Source organism: Desmodus rotundus, chromosome 11 (genome assembly GCF_022682495.2).
Source record: "Desmodus rotundus isolate HL8 chromosome 11, HLdesRot8A.1, whole genome shotgun sequence".
NCBI classification, from domain to species: domain Eukaryota; kingdom Metazoa; phylum Chordata; class Mammalia; order Chiroptera; family Phyllostomidae; genus Desmodus; species Desmodus rotundus.
The window spans coordinates 75,235,815-75,254,935 of NC_071397.1; the positions used below are offsets into that span (position 1 = coordinate 75,235,815).

General features: G+C 38.5%; 1 protein-coding gene across 5 annotated transcripts; it reads left to right on the forward strand.

Moving 5' to 3' along the window:
* Positions 1-260: 260 nt before the first annotated feature.
* RNF146 (ring finger protein 146) lies at positions 261-18,108 on the forward strand. 5 transcript variants are annotated; one of them, XM_053913635.2, is made up of 3 exons: positions 261-417; positions 9,726-9,833; positions 16,171-18,108. In XM_053913635.2, coding segments are annotated over exons 2-3 (1,080 nt in total). In that variant the 5' UTR covers positions 261-417; positions 9,726-9,831; the 3' UTR covers positions 17,249-18,108. The 5 variants fall into 5 exon arrangements, with proteins under 5 accessions (XP_053769610.1, XP_053769612.1, XP_053769614.1 ...); XM_053913637.2 differs by having other exon boundaries at positions 262-484; XM_053913639.2 differs by having other exon boundaries at positions 262-430.
* Positions 18,109-19,121: the final 1,013 nt, after the last annotated feature.

A 19,121-nucleotide genomic window follows, 5' to 3' on the forward strand; every position in this document is an offset into this window, starting at 1 on the left:
AGCTAGGTATCAAAAGACTTCTTCTGGGTCTGGAATCAGGGTTTCTGAGCAGCACCACCTGCTGGTCCTTTGCGTGTCCAACTCCTAGGTCCCAAATCTCTCCGCGGGACCCACACTCTTTCAGAGTCCTCAGCACCCAATTACAACTAAAGCGAAATACACACCACTTCGAAGGGCTCCGGAAGTGAAACTGCAGATGCGCACAGGCGGGCGAGGGCGGGCAGCCAGAGGCGCGCTCGGGGGGACTGGGGAGCTCGGCTGGGAGGGGCCGACGCGAGCGCCCGGGTGCGCGGCGCTGTTTCCGCCCCCCCGCGACGCGACGGGCGGTCACGTGGTGGCCGCGCGCGTCCCCGGCCGCTGCGGGCTCTGAGGCCGAGGAGAAAAGACTGCGAGGCGGCCACGGCTGTGGCCTGAGAGGTGGGAGTCGGAGGTGAAGTCCTCGCGGGGGCAGGGTGACAGTCAGCCACTCCGGGGTCCTAGCTCGGTGAGAGGAGTGACGGCCCGCGGTGTCACCTCCAGCCGCGACCCGCTCCGGGTCGGCCCTGCGCTGCGGGCCTGCGAGGGGCGGCGGCGGGGTCAGGGGCCGGTACCGCGGCGGACGCCCTTGGGCCGGCGCGACAGGACTGTCCGCCGCGAGACGGGGCGGGATGGGCCAGCCTAGCCCTTCCGGCCGCCCCCCGCCGTCGCCGCTGTCGCAGGCGAGAAGACTGTGACGGCTCTGCTTTGCGGGCGACCCGGCGCAGTCCCCTGTCCTGGCCGCCGGCCCGGAGGTGGTCACGGTCTGGGTGCGAGAGGCGGAGCAGCGGCCATTACTGCGCAGCCTCTTCCGCCGGGTTCGCGTCGCTGCCTTCGTCGGCAGCCGGGTCCCTCCGATCTCCCCCGGCAGTGGTCTCCTTCTGGCCTCAGAGTTAGGGGCCGCGATGGTTCAGGGGTGTATCCTGCCCCCTGTTTCCCGTGTGGAGGCCTCTACGCGGGCCTTGGGTTAGATCGCAGCCAGGGGGTACAGTCCCTGCATTTTGTCTTTTTCCGGAGTGTCTTTGGCTGCTCCTTTCTCCTCTTCTCCCCCTCCCCTTGCTCAGTGTCTGGGTCTTGCCTGATACGAAAAGTAGTACCTCCACCTCGTCCTGGTTAAGCCCAGAGCTGCATATTCGAAGTTGCTTTGATGACTATTAAAGCATCGGAACCTCTAGATCGCCAGTTGAGCGTCCTGAACCTCAGTGCATCTCAAAAGCGGAGGCTGGTGCTTTGTTCTTTTCGTCTCTGGTTGCGGAGTTCTGTCCCTGCTCCCATCCCGTCTGAAGGAGTGCGGGTCTCCCGTTGTCGCTATTTTACTTTTCCATAGGCTTCTTGCGAAAAGCTGCAGAATTGTTCTCAGTGTACACACACATTCTGGCAACCAGATCTTTTCCCTCGGTATCCGTTTTCGTATGTGTTTCTATTTTTCCTAAATGCCAGTTTAGTGAGCATTTATTTCGCAAGTTTTTGGAAGTACGTATATTTTGTTCAAGTGCTATTTTTGTACTATTGAAGCGAATTGACAGAAGAAAGCCAAAAAAATGTTAGAAGAAGCTTTTTTCTTTTTATGATTGACATTTCAGGTGCCCCCTCCCCCGTGTTTACTTTCAAAATAGGATGCGAAAGTATAAGTTGGCATTGAGAGTAGTTTATAATTACAGAATTTGGAAGGCCTAAGACTTTTTACGTAAGTGAATCTATATTTAGATTTTTAAAAGACGTGGTATGGTATATAGGACACATGAAGAAAATGATCCGCACGAATAGGATTTATGATACTGGCCGGGATGGTTTTGTGACCAGCAGGTACTGTTAGTGATGAGTCCCTGGGTGTCCCAAAAGCACATGAAAATAGGTCAAGTAAATCTCTTTTAAAAGAGAAAACCAGAAGAGTGAAAGCCACTCCAGAAATAGGTTTTAGGTGTGTTTATTTTAGCTTTGTAAGTCTTAAATTGGAGTAGTTTGTTAAGCCCAATCTTTAAGGCAATTTATGTTTCAAATGGGCCCCTGGAGATTGTGGGCAAAATGAAAATAATGGTGGACATTTGAATGTTTTTGTTATTCACTGGTTGTTAAAAGCTTGATAATACTATAGTCATCAGGAAATTATATTTCTGAAGAGCTGGCCATTAGACAAGAAGTAAAAAAGAAAGTTAATGTGTCAGCTGGTAAAATACATTGTTTCAGTTTCTACCGATTGAATTGCCAGAAGAATGGGACAGGTTGGTTGGTTTGTTTTTTTAATGATCCAAAAATGATTTCTTGATTAGAAGAAAAAGATAGTATAAAATCTTTTTGTAATATTGGTCTGTTTAGATATTATGTATTAGCAGTTTATTAGCATGAAACACCTGACACACAGTCAGTTGGATATTTAAATGCTTCCCCCCCTCCCCCCCCCCCAGTGTAGTAACAGAAGGTGCTGATCCTTTTCCATTCTCTTGCATGGCTTCTGCTTGTGCCCAAGGAGCCTGAATTGGGGAAAAAGACAGGCTGGATTAGGACAATCTTTGTGGGTGTGGAAACCATCTTACTAACATTCTGCTGCAACCCCTTGTACTTGTTTTTGGACTATTTAGTGTTCATGGCTTACTACCTTTTGGGTTAATTAAAACAAAACCTGTTGTTAAATTACTTAAAGTGTTGAGAATTTAGAATTACAGAAGGATAGAGTGAAGTAACTAAGTCACGGGAGTTAGGACTTGACCAAGGTCGCACAGATGATTGATTGGCAGCAGAGTCTTCCTTATTTACGGAATGGTTGCAGGCTCCGAAACTTCTGTTTGACAGGATTAAAAGACACCATTTGTTCACATTCACAGTTCATGTTTTATTAAAATGCAAAGCCCATTTTGGGGGGTGAAAATATAAAGGTTTAATGCTTTGGTGGGAAGATTGTGAAGGCTATATAGATAGTCCTCCAATAATGTTTTTTAAGGGAAGTGCTATATAATAAGCAAAATAATTTTTAAAAAGATTTTATTTATTTACTTTTAAAGAGATGGGAAGGGAGGGAGAAAGAGAGGGAGAGAAACATCAGTGTGTGGTTGCCTCTCATGCCCCCATGGGGGACCTGACCTGTAACTCAGGCATGTGCCCTGACTGGGAGTCAAACTGGAAGCCTTTTGGTGTGTAGGCCAGTACTCGATCTCCTGAGCCTCACCAGCCAGGGCAGGGAAATCATTTTTAAAAATAAAGTATTTGACCACATGGAGTTGTGAGTTTTCATGTAAGATTTATTTCCCATTATGACTTGTGCTTTCTGTAAGCTGAGTTTCAAGGGGATGAGAGGGAAAGCTAAAAATGGAAACATTGGGGCATTTAGTTACATCTCAGTTTGGGACTCTTTTAAGAATAGATGTATATGGTAAATTACAACCCATCTCTATTCCTTTTACTGGTCCTTTTCTTCTCCTCTTCCTCCTCCTCCTCTTCCTCCTTCCTCCTCCTACGTCCTCCCTCTTCCTTCCTTTTCCTTCCTATCTCTCTTTCCCTTCCTTCTTCATATACCAAAAATTCAAATTGAAGTATTTTCCTTTTCTGTCACTGATAGCTTTTATATAGAATATTCCTGTTTTATGTATTTTGAAAATAAACAGTAACAACTATTTTATTAGTAATTGGAAAAATACAGGAGGTCTTTAAATCCCTATAATTTGATATTTTAACTGTTGTATACCGTATCTTTCAGACTATAAGATTCACTTCCCCCAAAAAAATTTGGGAGGAAAATGGGGGTGTGTCTTATAGTCTGAATATAGCTTACCTGGCTCACTGAGGGAGGGAGGGCGGTGGAGCAGGGGTTTTTGGTTTTTTTTTTTTCTTATTTTCCTCTTCTAAAACCTAGGTGTGTCTTATGGTCCGAAAAATATGGTACTTACCTTTTTTGGTTCTTTAAAAGGATGTTTATTTGGATCTACTATTTGAAAAATAAACTTGATTTTTTTTTTACCTTCTGACTGACTTGAAAAGTAGAATTGTAATTAATACTAGATATTTTTCAGAGAAAATAACTATATGCAAATTACAGGAGTGTAAATTTGTTGAGTGGCCAGAAGTTATAAATAATACAATATACTTCATTTTCAATTATTAAAAATTGGTTGAGTAGGTAAAGGATTTAAATTTACTGATGATCTCTAAACTCTTAAATCTGTTTTAAAATGTAGATGTTACTTTTTTTACCTCCAGAATTGTTAAGAGAGAGGAATATCTAATTTAGTTTAAATCTTTTCTCTTTTTATGCTTTTGATGTTACCTTCCTAACCATTTCTGTATAAATTTGCACCTAACGAAGGAACCTTAACCCATTAACTAATTGGTATTTGCAAGTCAAGATTTTGCATAAATTTTACTGTAGTGACCCGTAAATTGTATTGAGTTTGGTATATAATTTACAAATCATTCATTGCAGCAGGAATTATGTATGTTTGAAGTATTTGTTTTTGCCAAATTATTTCTAGCCTGTAGTTAGAATTACACCATTATATTTTTGGTTGAAAGTAAAAGCCTCTCCCTCCCCACCCCCATTTCAGAAAAAAAATCTTTGGTTTCAAATGTAGAAATTTTGTGAGGGCTGCTTCACATGTTCGTTCTGAATATTAGACCCTATGCCTCATTTTGTGCCTGTATAGGATTGTACATTGTGGGGCTAGAATTAGTGGACCGGTTGGGCAGAACTGGGACCGCCTGAATCTGTCAGATTTGACCACAACAGAATATGCCATTGTCTTTTTCGTCTGTGCCAGCAAAAGTGTGGGTGAACTAACATCGAATTCATTTTCATTTAAAGATTCTTGTAGTAAGTAGCCAGTTTTGTGTTAAAAACGAATTGTTAATGTGTAAGATATTCTAAACCCGTACTGTCCAGTATTGTAGCCACTAGCCACATGGAGCTATTCAGCCCTTGATATGTGGCTAGTCTGAACTTAATTGTGCTGTAAGTATAAAAAACACACTGGATTTGAAAGAGTGTACACACACATTTAAGAATGTAAAAATAGCACATTAATAATTTCTTTACATTGAATATATATGGAAATGGTAATGTTTTGAATATATTAGGTTAAATAATATACATATATATATATTTTAAGATTTTATTTACTTGTTTTTAGAGAGGGTAAAGGAGGGAGAAAGAGAGGGAGAGAAACATCAATGTGTGGTTGCCTCTTACATGCCCCCTACTGGGGACCTGGCCCACAACCCAGGCATGTGCCCTAGACTGGGAATCGAACCACCAACCCTTTGGTTCACAGGCCACCACTCAATCCAGAGCCACACCAGCCAGGGCAAATAAAATATATTATTTAAGATTGACTTTACCTGTTCCCTTTTATTGTTCTTAATACTGCTAGTAGATCCTTTGAATTTACATGTGTGGCTCGCATCATGTTTCTATTAGATATTGCTATTCTAGACCTTTTCTCTAAGATACAGTACACTGAAGAAAATATATATTTTTTAAAGATACTTGAGTTTGAATCCCATCTCCCACTATTGATTTTGGATTAAATCCTTGAGAACTTGGGTTTCCTCATTTATAAACTGGGTTTAGTCATAGCTCATTGGGTTGTTTTAAATATTCAACGGTATAGATCTAATAGTGTTTCCAAACTTTAATATGCGTACGAATCGCCTGAAGATCCGATTCCATAGGTGGAGAGTGGGGCTCCAGACTTTTTGTTTTTAAGGAACTTCCAGCTAATGCTGATATTGTTGGCTGGGGATCTCATTTTGCATAGCTAATATGTAGATTACTACATGGATTTTTATTCATTTTCCCTTCCCTCAGTGGTTATTACTCACTTAGAGTCTACTTTGAAATTTACCCATATGATATAGAAGTTGGAAAAGTTACCGCAGGTTGCAAGATGTACTAAAATCGGTTTTATTCCTAGATCTTTATCTGCATTCTGGAGAATTCATTACCAGTGAACAGAGAGGTGAATCTTGTGCTTGTCAAAAGATGTAATGGTGGCTTGAGTCTTACAAATGTAGTAACTACTGCTGTTAGACCTTAAGTTCTTCAAAGAAAGGTTTAGAACTTAGACATCTTTATATTTTTTGTGGCTGGGTGACTTGTTCACAATTACAACTCAAATATGTGAATAAGTAAGTTTAACTTTTTGATGTTTTATTTCTCCCAACAGTAATTTTAGGAAGTTAGCTTTTCATTCGTCCAAGAGATACCAGTTCAAGTCAAAGGGCTCCAGACTGGGCAGGAAAGAAAGTGAGATGGGGAACTGGATAAAGGAAAGGTGGTGGTCAAGAGACTGGAAGTCCTATGAAATTAAAAGAATAGGCGTGGGAGTGAGTGAGTTAATTATCTGGAAGGACCAGAACTTGTGATCTGAGAATGAGATTAAGATTTAGAGAAGTCTCCATTTTAGGTGGCATCTCATTCCAAATGTTGCCATTATATTTTGTTGTTGGAGGAAGGGGATGAAATTCTTTGAATTTAGGATTTTAGGAATTGGAAACTGAGGACAGTGTTTCTCAGATTGTGTGTGAAGCGCTACCTGTGTCAGTGTCACTTGAAGTGAGATTTCTGGGGTTCAGTCCACATCTGTTACGGGCCTAGACTCTCTAGGGTTAGAGCCAGATAATGCATATTTTTAACAAGCAGCTTCAGAGGGACAGTTTAAGAATCTCTGAGTTGGGTGTTGGATGATTCATTCTCAGGGATATTTAAATAGGTTCATAGTGACGTATCAAGAGTTAGCCTGAAGAAAATAACCAATAGGAAGAACATTAAACCATTGCCTTAAAGGTCAAGAGAGAACTGTAGGTGATTATAGCCAATGGTAGAGACTTCAAGAGTAATGATGTTAGAATAGTAGAATGTTTCCTCCTGTCCTGTGTGTGCAAATGTGCAGTTTCTGTTTTGAGTAGGAGTCTTCTGTGGTGCCCTTGAAGTTATAGGCACCTAGAGGGTAAAGAAAATGGGTTAGGTAGAGGGGGAATCGGGACAGTGTAGTTCATATCATGTAAAGACTAAGTTCTAAAGTCAGAGGAAAACAAAAAGGTTATTTAGAAACCCTACTTAGTTACTTTTGAAAATTATCTAGTTTTGAAACAGATTATTATTTTGTTAAACATTTGGTGGGATAAACTAGTATTTTAAGGCCATATATCAAAAAATATCTTTAAACAGTAAAATAATCAGATGTTTTGGTGAGATAGATTCCCACACTATGAGAGGCATATGGAACGGAAAGGAGATTTCAAGTTTCTCCTATCTTGCTGTTACTGTGAGGCCCATCATTTCTTCACTCATTGCATGTGCTTGATTCTAAGTTCTATGTAATATGATGCCTCTGCATTGGGCATGGTGAAGTGGAAGGAGGAAATAATGAATGAGAAGAAAAAGGATTCATGACGTGATGTTGGGTGCCTTTGGATTCTCTGAACAGGAGGCATCTTGAGAAGTTTGACTTGGTTGTAAACTTGGACATACATATAAATGGCAGGAAGTCTTAGTGTGATGAGCTCATCTCTGCACAGTGTCTCCTTGTAGGAAGGCGATGGCTATAGAATTCATGCCATGTGGGCCATTTTATCCATATAGAACTTGTATCACTTAAAAAATTATTATTGTAAAATATAAATAATGAAAACTGTGCTATTTTGACCATTTTAAGTCTACAGTTCAGTGTTATTAATTTCATTTACAATGTTCTACACTCATCACCACTGTATATTTCCACAACTTTTTCATCACCTCAAACAAAAACTCTACCCCTGTCTCTAACCGCTGGTAACTTCCAGTCTACTGGGTGTCTCTAAATTTGCCTATTTTTAATATTTCATATGAGTGAGATCATACATTTGTCCTTTTATGTCTGGCTTATTTCTCTTAGCATAATGGTTTCAAGGTTTATCCATTTTGTAGCATGTATGGAAAGTTTTCTTTTTATGGCTGAATAATATTCCACTTTTACATGCCACATTGTTTATCCATTCTTCTGTTAATTGGGCACTTGGGCTGTGCCCACCTTTTGACTTTTGTGAATAGTTCTACGGTGGACATTGATGTGCAAGTATCTGAGTCCCTATTTTTAGTTCCTTTGGATATATGCCTGGGAGTGGAATTGTTGGGTTAAATGGTAATCTTATGTTTAACTTTTTTGAGGAACCACCAAACAGTTTTCCACAATGGCTATACTATTTTTCATTCCCACCAACACAGTCCAAGGGTTCCAATTTCTCCATCCTCACCAATGCTTATTATTTTCTTTTTTTGTTTGTTTAAATTGTAGCCATCCAAGTAGATCTGAAATAACATGTAATTATGATTTTCATTTACATTTCCCTAATGACTAATAATATTGAGCATCTTTTCATGTATTTATTGGCATTTCTAAGTCATCTTTGAAGAAATGTCTATTCAAGCCTTTTGTCCATTTTTAAATTTTTCTTTTGTATTTTTGTTGTTGAGTTGTAGGAATTCTTTATATATTCCAGATATTAATCTCTTTTCATAGACATAGTCTCCCATAGTGTAGGTGGTCATTTTACTTGCTTAACAATGTCCTTTGATGCCCGAAAGTTTTAATTTTGACGAAATCCAGCTTATCAGTTTTCTTCTTTTGTTGCCCATGCTTTTGGTATTACATCTAGGACTCCATTACCAAGTTCTAGATTATGGAGATTTACCTCTAATGTTTTCTACTAAGATCTGTGTGGTTTAACTCTTATATTAGGGTTGTTGATCCATTTTGAGTTTATTGTGTATATGGTGTGAAGGGGGTCTGGGTTTCACTTTTTGCATGTGAAAATCAGTTGTGGCAGCGTTTGTTGAAGACACTGACTATTCTTTCCCCATCAAATGGAATTGGCACCCTTTTTGAAAATCATTTGGCCTTCCACATATACGGGTTTATTTCTGGACTCTCTTTTACTGCCTCATTTGTCTATTGTTATGCCAATATGACATTGTCTTGATTACTCTAGCTTTGTAGTAATTTTTAAAATCAGGAAATGTGTGTTCTCCAGCTTTGTTCTTTTTTATCCCCAATGGTTTTGGCTATTTAGGGCCCCTCACAATTCCATATCAATTTGAGAATTGGCTTTTCTGTTTCTGCAAAAATGCTGTTGGAATTTTTATAAGAATTTTTTTGAATCTGCACATCATTTTGAGTAGTATTGCCATCTTTATGCTCTTTCAATTCATGAACACTAGTTTTCTGTCCATTTACTTAGCTCTTTAATTTCTTTCAGCAGTTGGCAATGTTGATTCCTGGGTATTTTTTTTTCTTTGAGATGCTATTATAAATGGAATTGCTTCCTTGAGTTCCTTTTTGGATTGCTGACTGCTAGACGTGGAAACAAAACTGACTTATTGTGCCCTGAACTTGCAACCTGCTGCTGAATTTGTGTGCTAGCTCTACTAGCTTTCTTGTGGATTCTTGGAGATTTTCTGTATAGAAAATAGAGACAGTTTTACTGTCTTTGCAAATAAAGGTAGTTTAATTTCTTAGCAACTTGTATGCCTTAAATCTTTTCAAGTCAAATTGCTCTGGCTAGAACTTCTAGTATAGTGTCTAATAGCAGTGGTGAAAGCAAGCATCTTGGTCTTGAAATTTTTTCACTTGTAAGATAAAATTGCCACTGAATTATGTTAAATGGAAGGGTCATACATAATTAAATAATTTTGTTGTTCTTAATTAGTCTGTAGAGAACTTGATGTTGAATTTTTTCTTTTGCAGCACAGGATGAACCAGCAGTGGAAGAGAAAATACTGTAAACTGGCTGCGTGGTGGTAAAGATGTTGTCTTATTCTTGTGACAAGCATCTGTAGGATCTGTGATAGAAATGTAAGTATGGCATCATGGTTTTTCCAGAGCTGTGGAAAATTAAGTATACTGGAATAAAATGCAGTAAATCAAGTGTCTGTCATTTCTAATTTTATAAAATGAGCACTTTTGTATTGATTTTTAGATATTTGAGTTAGCAATTTTATTTACATTAAATTATCACTAATGTAGGATTTCCAAAATTGGGCAGGTGTGTTCGTAAATCACCCACCATGAAATGGGCCAGTGGGTTGAGTCTTCAAAAAGATTCACTGAAGCCTAAGGCAGCCCCTCACAACAACGCCAGCTGGTGTACTGATACAGATGGGTTCCTAGAACAGTCGCCGGGAGCGGGAAGCCTGCACTGCAAGGGGCCCACCTCCAGAAGATAATTCCTGGTTTCTTTGGGTCCCCCCTCATATTTTGCCTTACTTAGAAATGTTGGGGTGGTCCAAGGTTCTGTGATTGGCCCTTTTGTCTGTTGTCTCTACAGGTTTAATTTGAGCATTTGTCCATATTCATTTCTCCAAGAACCGTGTATGTTGATTCATCAGTCTTCTTTCAGCTTAGATTTCTTTGGAATACCAGTCTAGTAAATTCAGCTTTCATCTACCTGTCTTCATCTGGTGCTTCATAATTATCTCAGAATCCTTATATCTGAGACAGAACTCTTTGAATTCTGTATCCTGGTGGATATAGTACCACCACTCGTCAGTAACCAATGTTTTTATTTGTTTCCTTCCTGTTTCTTGTATCTGTTGTTGGAACCTTACATCTGCATCTTCCTTCCTATTATCTTATACCTGGACTACTATAAGGGATGAGTAATCCAGGTATTTGCACTATGCCACCAAGTCTTCCTTCCAGCTGCTGTCCAAGTGATCGTGATAAATTATTAAACTTGGCTATCACTTCCTTACATAAAATCCTTCAGTAAATTCTTCCTCTTGCCTCCTTGGGGGTTCTAGGTAGACCAGCGTTATAGAGATTCTTGAACCCCTTGAAATTTGATGTCAGATGTCATGAAATTCTTAGTAAGTCTGTGACCTAAAAATTTTTAAGTCATTGGTATTAGGATAAATGTTTAAATTCGTTTAGATAGCATAATGTACCAGGTCTTCGCAGCACTTGTTGCACAGTACATTTCATCCATTCAAAATGTATATATCCCGTCCCTGTTAGTTACCATTCCTTTCTTTTTGCTCCCCGGTGTCTGTCACGCTTTTTGTAAAACTAATCAGTAATGCATGTGTTCACTAACCTATCTGCCTCTACATTTTGATGGCAGGTATTTTGCATCTCCTTCCTAGTGCCGTGGGCATTTTAGATGCTCATACTTTTCTCTGTTCAAAATGGAAAGGGAAATATTGAAAGTGACAGAGAGCTCTTGAGGCAGGCAATATAAATTTTCATTCCTTTGTCACTTTGTGAAAGTTCTTAGTAACTCCGTGAAGCTCTACCTTTCCTGACATTATTGTGGTTCTTATATTTGGGTAGTCATAATCATTTTGGAGGCAATCTCTGTAGCATTTAAGAGTGCAGACTGAAGTCAGACTGCCCGGATTTGAAACTGACTTAATCGCTTATGAATTGAGTCAGCGGCTTTGGGCTATTACTTGAGCTTTATGTATCTCAGTTGTCGCATCTGAAAAATAAGGAAATAATGGAACCGTTTTATAGGGTACTGTGAGGATTGGATGTAAGAAGCTTTAAACTGTACCTGGCACACATTGCAAAACAAATAATAGTTGTTACACTTTAATAAAAATATGCATCAACAAACACAACAGAGATTAAACACAGTATTTCCAAGACAGTATACACTATGGCAAGTTAAGACAAGGGTGTCAAACTCATTTTCACTAGGGGCCACATCAGCCTCACAGTTGCCTTCAAAGAGCCAAATGTAATTCAACTCCTTAACAGTTAAGGAGTAGTTACATTTATACAGTCCTAAAATTATTTCAGCCCTTTGAAGGCAACCGCTAAGCTGATTTGGCCCCCCTGAAAATGAGTTTGACACCCCTGATTTAGAGGACTTAGGAATGGTCATTGTTAAATTTAAATTTGAAAGTTTCATTTTTAACTTGTATTAAAGTTTAAACTCTTTGTATTCTAGGAGGGCTAAAGATGTAAGGAATTTTTTTCTTTTAAAAGTAATCAAAGGTTGGGGAAGAAAGATGACATTCATTTTTGATAGCTTTGGACTTACTCATTTTAGACTTATCAAAAGGTAGTATGTTAACTTATTCTTTGTTCCCTTTTTTGTGTGTTTATAATTAGATTCTGAGCCCAGACTTTAAAAAATCTGATTTTTAATATTTGAAATTTTTATTACTGTCTAACAAGTTCTTCAGTACTCTATAAGCTAAAGACCTTTTTCATTTATTAGTAATTTTACCTTTTGACTAGATATCTCCAAGAAGATTAAACAAAATCTAAGTACTTAGCAGTTTTCCTTGACTCTGTCCACATCCCTCTAAGTCTTCTATGGGAAGAAGAATGGGATTTGTACTTAAAAGTTATAATATCACATTACAAATTCAGTTAATATGTATGTTCTTTAGCAGAGTTGAACTAACTTTACTCCAAATTTCTACACATTAAGTCATTCTTAATTAGTAACCAGGAAATAGATTCCCTTTTTTGAACGACCACTGAAGTTTCCTAAACATTTATTAGTTAGAGAATACCTCTCATTGATTAGCAGTAACTCTTTTTCAAACCCTTGCTCTGCAAAAGAGGGGTGGGGCATTTCTTATGTACCTATTGGTGTGATCCTCTGCACACATTAGCATCTGACCTGTTTAAAGGTCATTGAAACTATGCAAAATAGAGACTTTGTAGGATAGATTAAAATGGTAATACGAATAATTTTGAAGTATGTCTTATGTTTTATAGGCAGTCTAGTAGTTTGGGTTGCCTTGTCTTTATCTTGTCCTATATCTTAGTTTTATCTTGTCCACTCTATGTGCCTCATCCAGAATTATGTAAGATGTATTTACTAAGTTTTTCTCCATTTCTTAGTTAGACTAACATAGTTGGTGGGCTAAACAGAAGCAGAATTTCAAATCTGCTATGCCAAAGAGGTAGTTGAAAGTGCTTCAGGTGAAATAATGAAGCTTTAGCTGTCTGTTGTTTGTTTTCTGATGAAATTTATCCAACTTTTCTTCATTCTCTGAGAACTCCTTTCTAATGAGAATTCCTGCCCAAACAGAATTGTGCCTTTATAAGTAAGTGTGTTACTTTACAGCTCATGCTTTCCCCTGGGGTGGTTGTAATTGCTTCTTTTTTAGTTTTTAAATTATATGTTAGGTTTATCCATGCATAGAATAAGGATTATATAAGATATTGATCATATTAAGCAGGGTGGAGAGTAATGTTTTCAGGTTGGAAACTTTCCTTTTTGTAGATAAGCTAACTGCATCTGATGGAAAATTGACTTTTTGTGTCAATTTTACTTAAATACAGCACGGTTTTAGATTATGTATTTTTTTGAAGTATGGCATTTATCAAAGTTACATGTTCAATATTTTGTTTATATTTTACCAGGCTTTTGTTTTTCTTTTTAAATTTTACACTTACTCAGTCTGCCTTCTGATGACCTTACAGCTTCACCTCCTGTCTTTCCGTCGGTTATTTGACTCAGTACCTTGCACATGTCTCTGCCTTGAGTCTCCTCCACTCCCAGCCTCCTCTGCACCCTAAACTTTCTAACCTATATCCATCCTGTCATCTCGCTCACGATTGTTACTTTTCATTAAGTATCTAACACATTTTCATTACTGCAGGAATCAAGCCATAATATAAATTATATGCTTGCTTGCATGTATGTTTGCTTATTTTATAGAGTGGATGTATCTTAACTCATCTTCAGCTCTATCAGTACTCCTCATTGTTCATGGACCATAGTAGTTATGTAATAAATGTTTACCTGAATCAATAAAGCAGGAGTCCCAAATTTTATGCCAGTGTATAAGCTTCATACATCCAATCTGACAAATGTTTGTCTTTCCTTTTTTCCTCTCTTTTAAGGGCAACTCTGATATTCATGTCATTTTCTCCTTTGGTCCTACACGATTGTAACATTAGTGGAGCTTTAGTGATTACAAAGCTTTTTTTTTTTTTTTTTTTGGCTATTCTCACTTAAGTTTTATAAACTCTGATATGCAGGTAAGGAAATTTAGACTGAGGGTTTAACTGAGTACCTAAGAGTATATAAGCAATAGGGAGACCAACACTCAGGATTTAGATTTATTGTCTGTTCTTAGTTTCATTGTATAACAGCTGCCTTTATTCAAGTTGTCCTTTCTCCCTTGGCCATCTGCAGCTTTTCAGTATATAATCATCAGTGTGCTGCCTCAGGGCTCATCTTTAATTGTACTGAGAATTTTTATACATTCCAAAGGTGCGTGTAAGTAAACACTTAGGAAAAAAAGTGTTTATCAGTCAGCTGGTTTAACTTAATATTATTGAAAATAAAACAGACCCCCCCCACAACTTATTTCATAATGCGATGTATTCATATTTTCCTTAGGGAAAACATTTGTTTTCTTGGCAAATTTTTTAGTTCTCTGTCTACCATATACTACATGGGAATACAGAGATGAGCCGAGAGTGACCTATTCTCTGCCCTTATAAAGCCCCCTTACCTATGGGGGGAAACTGACGTTACCAAAATAATTCCATAGGTATGTGTAGCACTGCAGTTCTGTTAAGTGCAAGGAATGAGAAGTACATAGTAGGGGGAAAAAAAGGTGATATGACCTAGTAATGGAGGCTTTGTCAAGAGGTATATAAGGTGGGGAATAGTCCTGGCTGGTGTGGCTCAGTGGATTGAGCGCTGGCTTGTGAACTAAAGGGTCGCTGGTTTGATTCCCAGTCAGGGCACATGTCTGGGTTGCAGACCAGGTTCCCAGTAGTGGGCGCATGAGAGGCAACCACACATTGATGTTTCTCTCCCTCTCTTTCTCCCTCCCTTCCCCTCTGTCAAAAAATAAATTTTAAAAATGTTTTTTTTTTAAAAAGATGGGGAATAGTCTGCCCATGGAGAGTTGGGGAGGCACGAAGTGAGGAAATGTTCCATATAGAGAAAATCTTTTATTGGAGAGAGTAGCCAGTGTGGCTGGAAGGCCAATCAAGGTGAAGTTTTAGGTGAGACGAGGTTGGCGGGGGAGTTGGGGTCTAGACCATATAGGGAATAGAGATCCTGGTCTTTATCCTAAAATCAGCTTTTTAAGCAAGTGGTAAAGTTGAAACCAATTAGAAGGCATACACAGTAATTAAATAAACAGCGGTCACTTGGTGGCTAGGGAAGTATAGAGATGGATGATAGTAGATGATTCAGGGGATATTCAGAGGATAAAATGTTGGCTTGCTGATGTTTTAGATGGGAAAATGGTAAGAAATGGGCAGTTTCAGGTTTGGATTTCTAGCTTGAAAAAGCAGTTGGATGGTGGTGCTGTTAAGGAGTAAATGAGGAGGAAATAGATCTTGAGTTTAGTTTTTGTGCCTCCTTGGCATCGGAGAAGAGATCAAAAATAGACAATCAGAACCATAGGTCTAGGCCTGAAAAGGGAGACCTGGGCTGGTGATACCAATTTGTGAATCATTTGTATATAAATAACAATTGAAGCCATTAGAATAGATGAGGTCATTTTGAAAGAGGACAGCAGGAAGAGCATATGTGGTTTAGAAAAAGGTCACGGCAACAAAAAGAGGCCATTAAAAGTGTTTCACCGAGAGGAAATGAAATGACTGGTTTAACCTGTGCTTTGAGATTCACAGCAGGAATAGGGAACCTCTGGGATTGCAGCTTTAGTCTTAGTTACATATGGTGTACTTGTCAAGGACCAAAAGTATATTAATATATGGTAATATTTGCAAAATTGACACCGTTAATATCCTAAAAGGCTACAAAATCATCACTTTCTCTAATGGTCATCCGAATTACTTTCAGCCATTTTTTTGTTTCTGTAACTGCTTTCCAGACTGATTGTCAGAGTCAGTCTAGAATGGACTGTACATTTTTAAATCTTTGCATTTAGTTCTATCTTACAAGGTCTGTGACTGAATAAAATGGTATATTTATTTAAAATCTATCTATACCTTAACTGTATTTTTTTTTATTTTACGCTTAACATTTGTGAGCCTTATTGCCCCCAACAAGCAAAAATCAATGGTATACAAACCAAAAAGATTTTTCTACATGTTAGTTTTTTCCTGTTTTCATTCTTGTATCCCCATTGTCTAGTACGTGGCTTACATATGATAGGTGCTTTATAAGTTTTTTTTCTGAATTGTTGAATTAAAAGTTAAAACAGAATTTTAACATACGTGTTTTCTTTTATTTTCATAGGATGGCTGGCTGTGGTGAAATTGATCACTCAGTAAACATGCTTCCTACAAACAGGAAAGCCAATGAGTCCTGTTCCAATACTGCACCTTCTCTAACTGTCCCTGAATGTGCCATTTGTCTGCAAACATGTGTTCACCCAGTCAGTCTGCCTTGTAAACATGTTTTCTGCTATCTGTGTGTAAAGGGAGCTTCATGGCTTGGAAAGCGATGTGCCCTCTGTAGACAAGAAATTCCTGAGGATTTCCTTGAGAAGCCAACCTTATTGTCACCGGAAGAACTCAAAGCAGCGAGTAGAGGGAATGGTGAATACGCATGGTATTATGAAGGAAGAAACGGGTGGTGGCAGTATGATGAACGCACTAGTAGAGAGCTGGAAGATGCTTTCTCCAAAGGTAAAAAGAGCACTGAAATGTTAATTGCCGGATTTCTGTATGTTGCTGATCTTGAAAATATGGTTCAATATAGGCGAAATGAACATGGACGTCGCAGGAAAATTAAGCGGGATATAATAGATATACCAAAGAAGGGAGTAGCTGGACTTAGGCTGGACTGTGATGCTAGTACCGTAAACCTAGCAAGAGAGAACTCTGCTGATGGAGCGGACAGTGTATCGGCACAGAGTGGAGCTTCTGTTCAGCCTCTTGTGTCTTCTTCTGTAAGGCCCCTCACATCAGTAGATGGTCAGTTAACAAGCCCCGCAACACCAACCCCTGATGCAAGCACTTCTCTGGAAGACTCTTTTGCTCATTTACAGCTCATTGGAGACAGCCTGGCTGAAAGGAGTCATAGGGGGGAAGGAGAAGACCGTGAATTACCATCTTCAGGCAGGGTACCAGCACCAGATACTTCCATTGAAGAAACTGAATCAGATGCCAGTAGTGATAGTGAGGATGTATCAGCACTTGTTGCACAACACTCCTTGACCCAACAGAGACTTTTGGTTCCTAACACAAACCAGACAGTATCTGATCAATCAGATCGATCAGGAACTGATGGATCACTAGCAGGGGGTGTAACAGTGAGTAGCACTGTTAGATCTAGAAGGCCTGATGGACAGTGCACAGTAACTGAAGTTTAAATAAAAAGTCTTCAGCTCCATGCTCAAGGTTAAAATGGTTATCTGTAAATTTCTGCCCACATAACATTATACTCATCCCTAATAATACATTTTGGGAGTTGGGGAGGGAAGGGGTATAGGAAGGATAGATCTGTAATTAAAATGTCTAACATGTCTCTGTTGAGAAATTTATTTAATATAAGGAACTTGGGTGTTAATAGTTGAGAGTTGTTTAGTAATAACCCAGTTTTCTTGAGGTCTGTTTATTTTATAGTTTTTAAAAATTTCTAAAGTTCTTTTGGCCGGCGTGTGTGTATTATCTGTGCATTTAATCGTCCCATCTGACTCTTGCATTTTGTCTTACTTTTCTGCATGGATTGACTTAAAACCATTAACTAAAATTTGGCACCCATGAGATGTCTGGTATCAGTTTTAACAGGAAGCTTAATGTGAGAATACATGTGAATTTGGGATTTTAAAATAGACAAAAACTTTAATAGTAAAGTTACTGAAATGGAAATGTAAAGAACACCTAATAACTTAATGTCCCATAATCTCGTCTGTAACACATTTCATGGCGTTCCCATGGACTTTGCTGTCTAGTCCTTGTAGTTTGACATTTCTCTTGATCCAGTTTTCTTTTTGATTACGGAATTTATAATTTAATAAATACTAGAGTTTATCAAAAATAAATTGTCTCTTGCTTAGGTCTGGAAAGGGGATGGAAGCATTTTGACATTTGTGGCCAAAGGTCACTAAAAATGTGGTGGTTGCAAGTGGTGGTGTTCAGCTTAAACAAGTCGCCTACTCAGAAGTCTGGCTTTTTTGTAGGGAGCATGTAAACCGAATCTGCAGGCATTGTGCAGGGAGTACATATGGAAGTAGGTGAAAAGCCTATGAGGCAAGTTTCTTACATAATTGATAGTAGAGAATATGATTTTTCTTGCCAGTCTTCATTAGTCTAACGCTCATCCGAATTAAATTAAAAGGTAGGCGTACTTAAAAACAGTATTCAAAGACACAAATTCACTTTATACAAAATGTTGTAGAACCTGTGGCAAGGTGTGGGAAGTACTGGGTTTACTTGATAACTCAGAATTTGATTCTGCAGAAAAGTAATGTAAGTTGGTCTGACTACATTTTCTTAAGTCAAAACAGTAGGGTCATGTTGGTGAAGCTTATGTAAGTGTTTAATACGATTTTGAAGTGTGAATTGAGTTTTACAAATAGCAAATAAAAACTGTCACTACACTGAAATCATCTTTTACCTCTGTGATATGTTAAAATTGGGAGTTAATTCTTTGACTTTTATGTTTTTATAGTCTGTTACTGAAGAGTTTAAGTTGTGTATTTTTATTAAATTTAGTTTTAGAAGCTATAAAGAAGGCTAGCTACTTTTCAGGAAAAACAGAAATCTGATGTACATTTGCTTGTGTCGCTTTGAGGCTCAGGCAGGCTTGGTAGAAAGTTAAACTTTACCACACAATAGTAAAATTTATTAAACAGTAGTAATTCCAGGGCACACAAATAAATGGCCAGTTTTGTAGTCAGTAGACATTCCACATGGTGGCTATCCTTGTTTAGTAGGTAATTTAAAATAGAAAATTATTAGAAAGATAAATAAGGCTCCAAATTTGTAGGGGGAGTGAGGTGGGGAGCATCCTTCATTCTCCATGCCTCCTTAGAGCACAAAATGACTGATGGTACCTTTTATTGTCTCTGCTTTTGTTAGTTTCAAGTTTCATTAAGGTGGTTTTTTGTTTTTATAAATTATTTTCCAGGTAAGGCAGTACACACACAATAAAAATAAACCCAGGAATAGGTTTTATGTAGAAATTTTTTCCTTTTAAAAACTGGTTTTTGGTTATAGGGTAAGAACTAGTATGGGAATTTG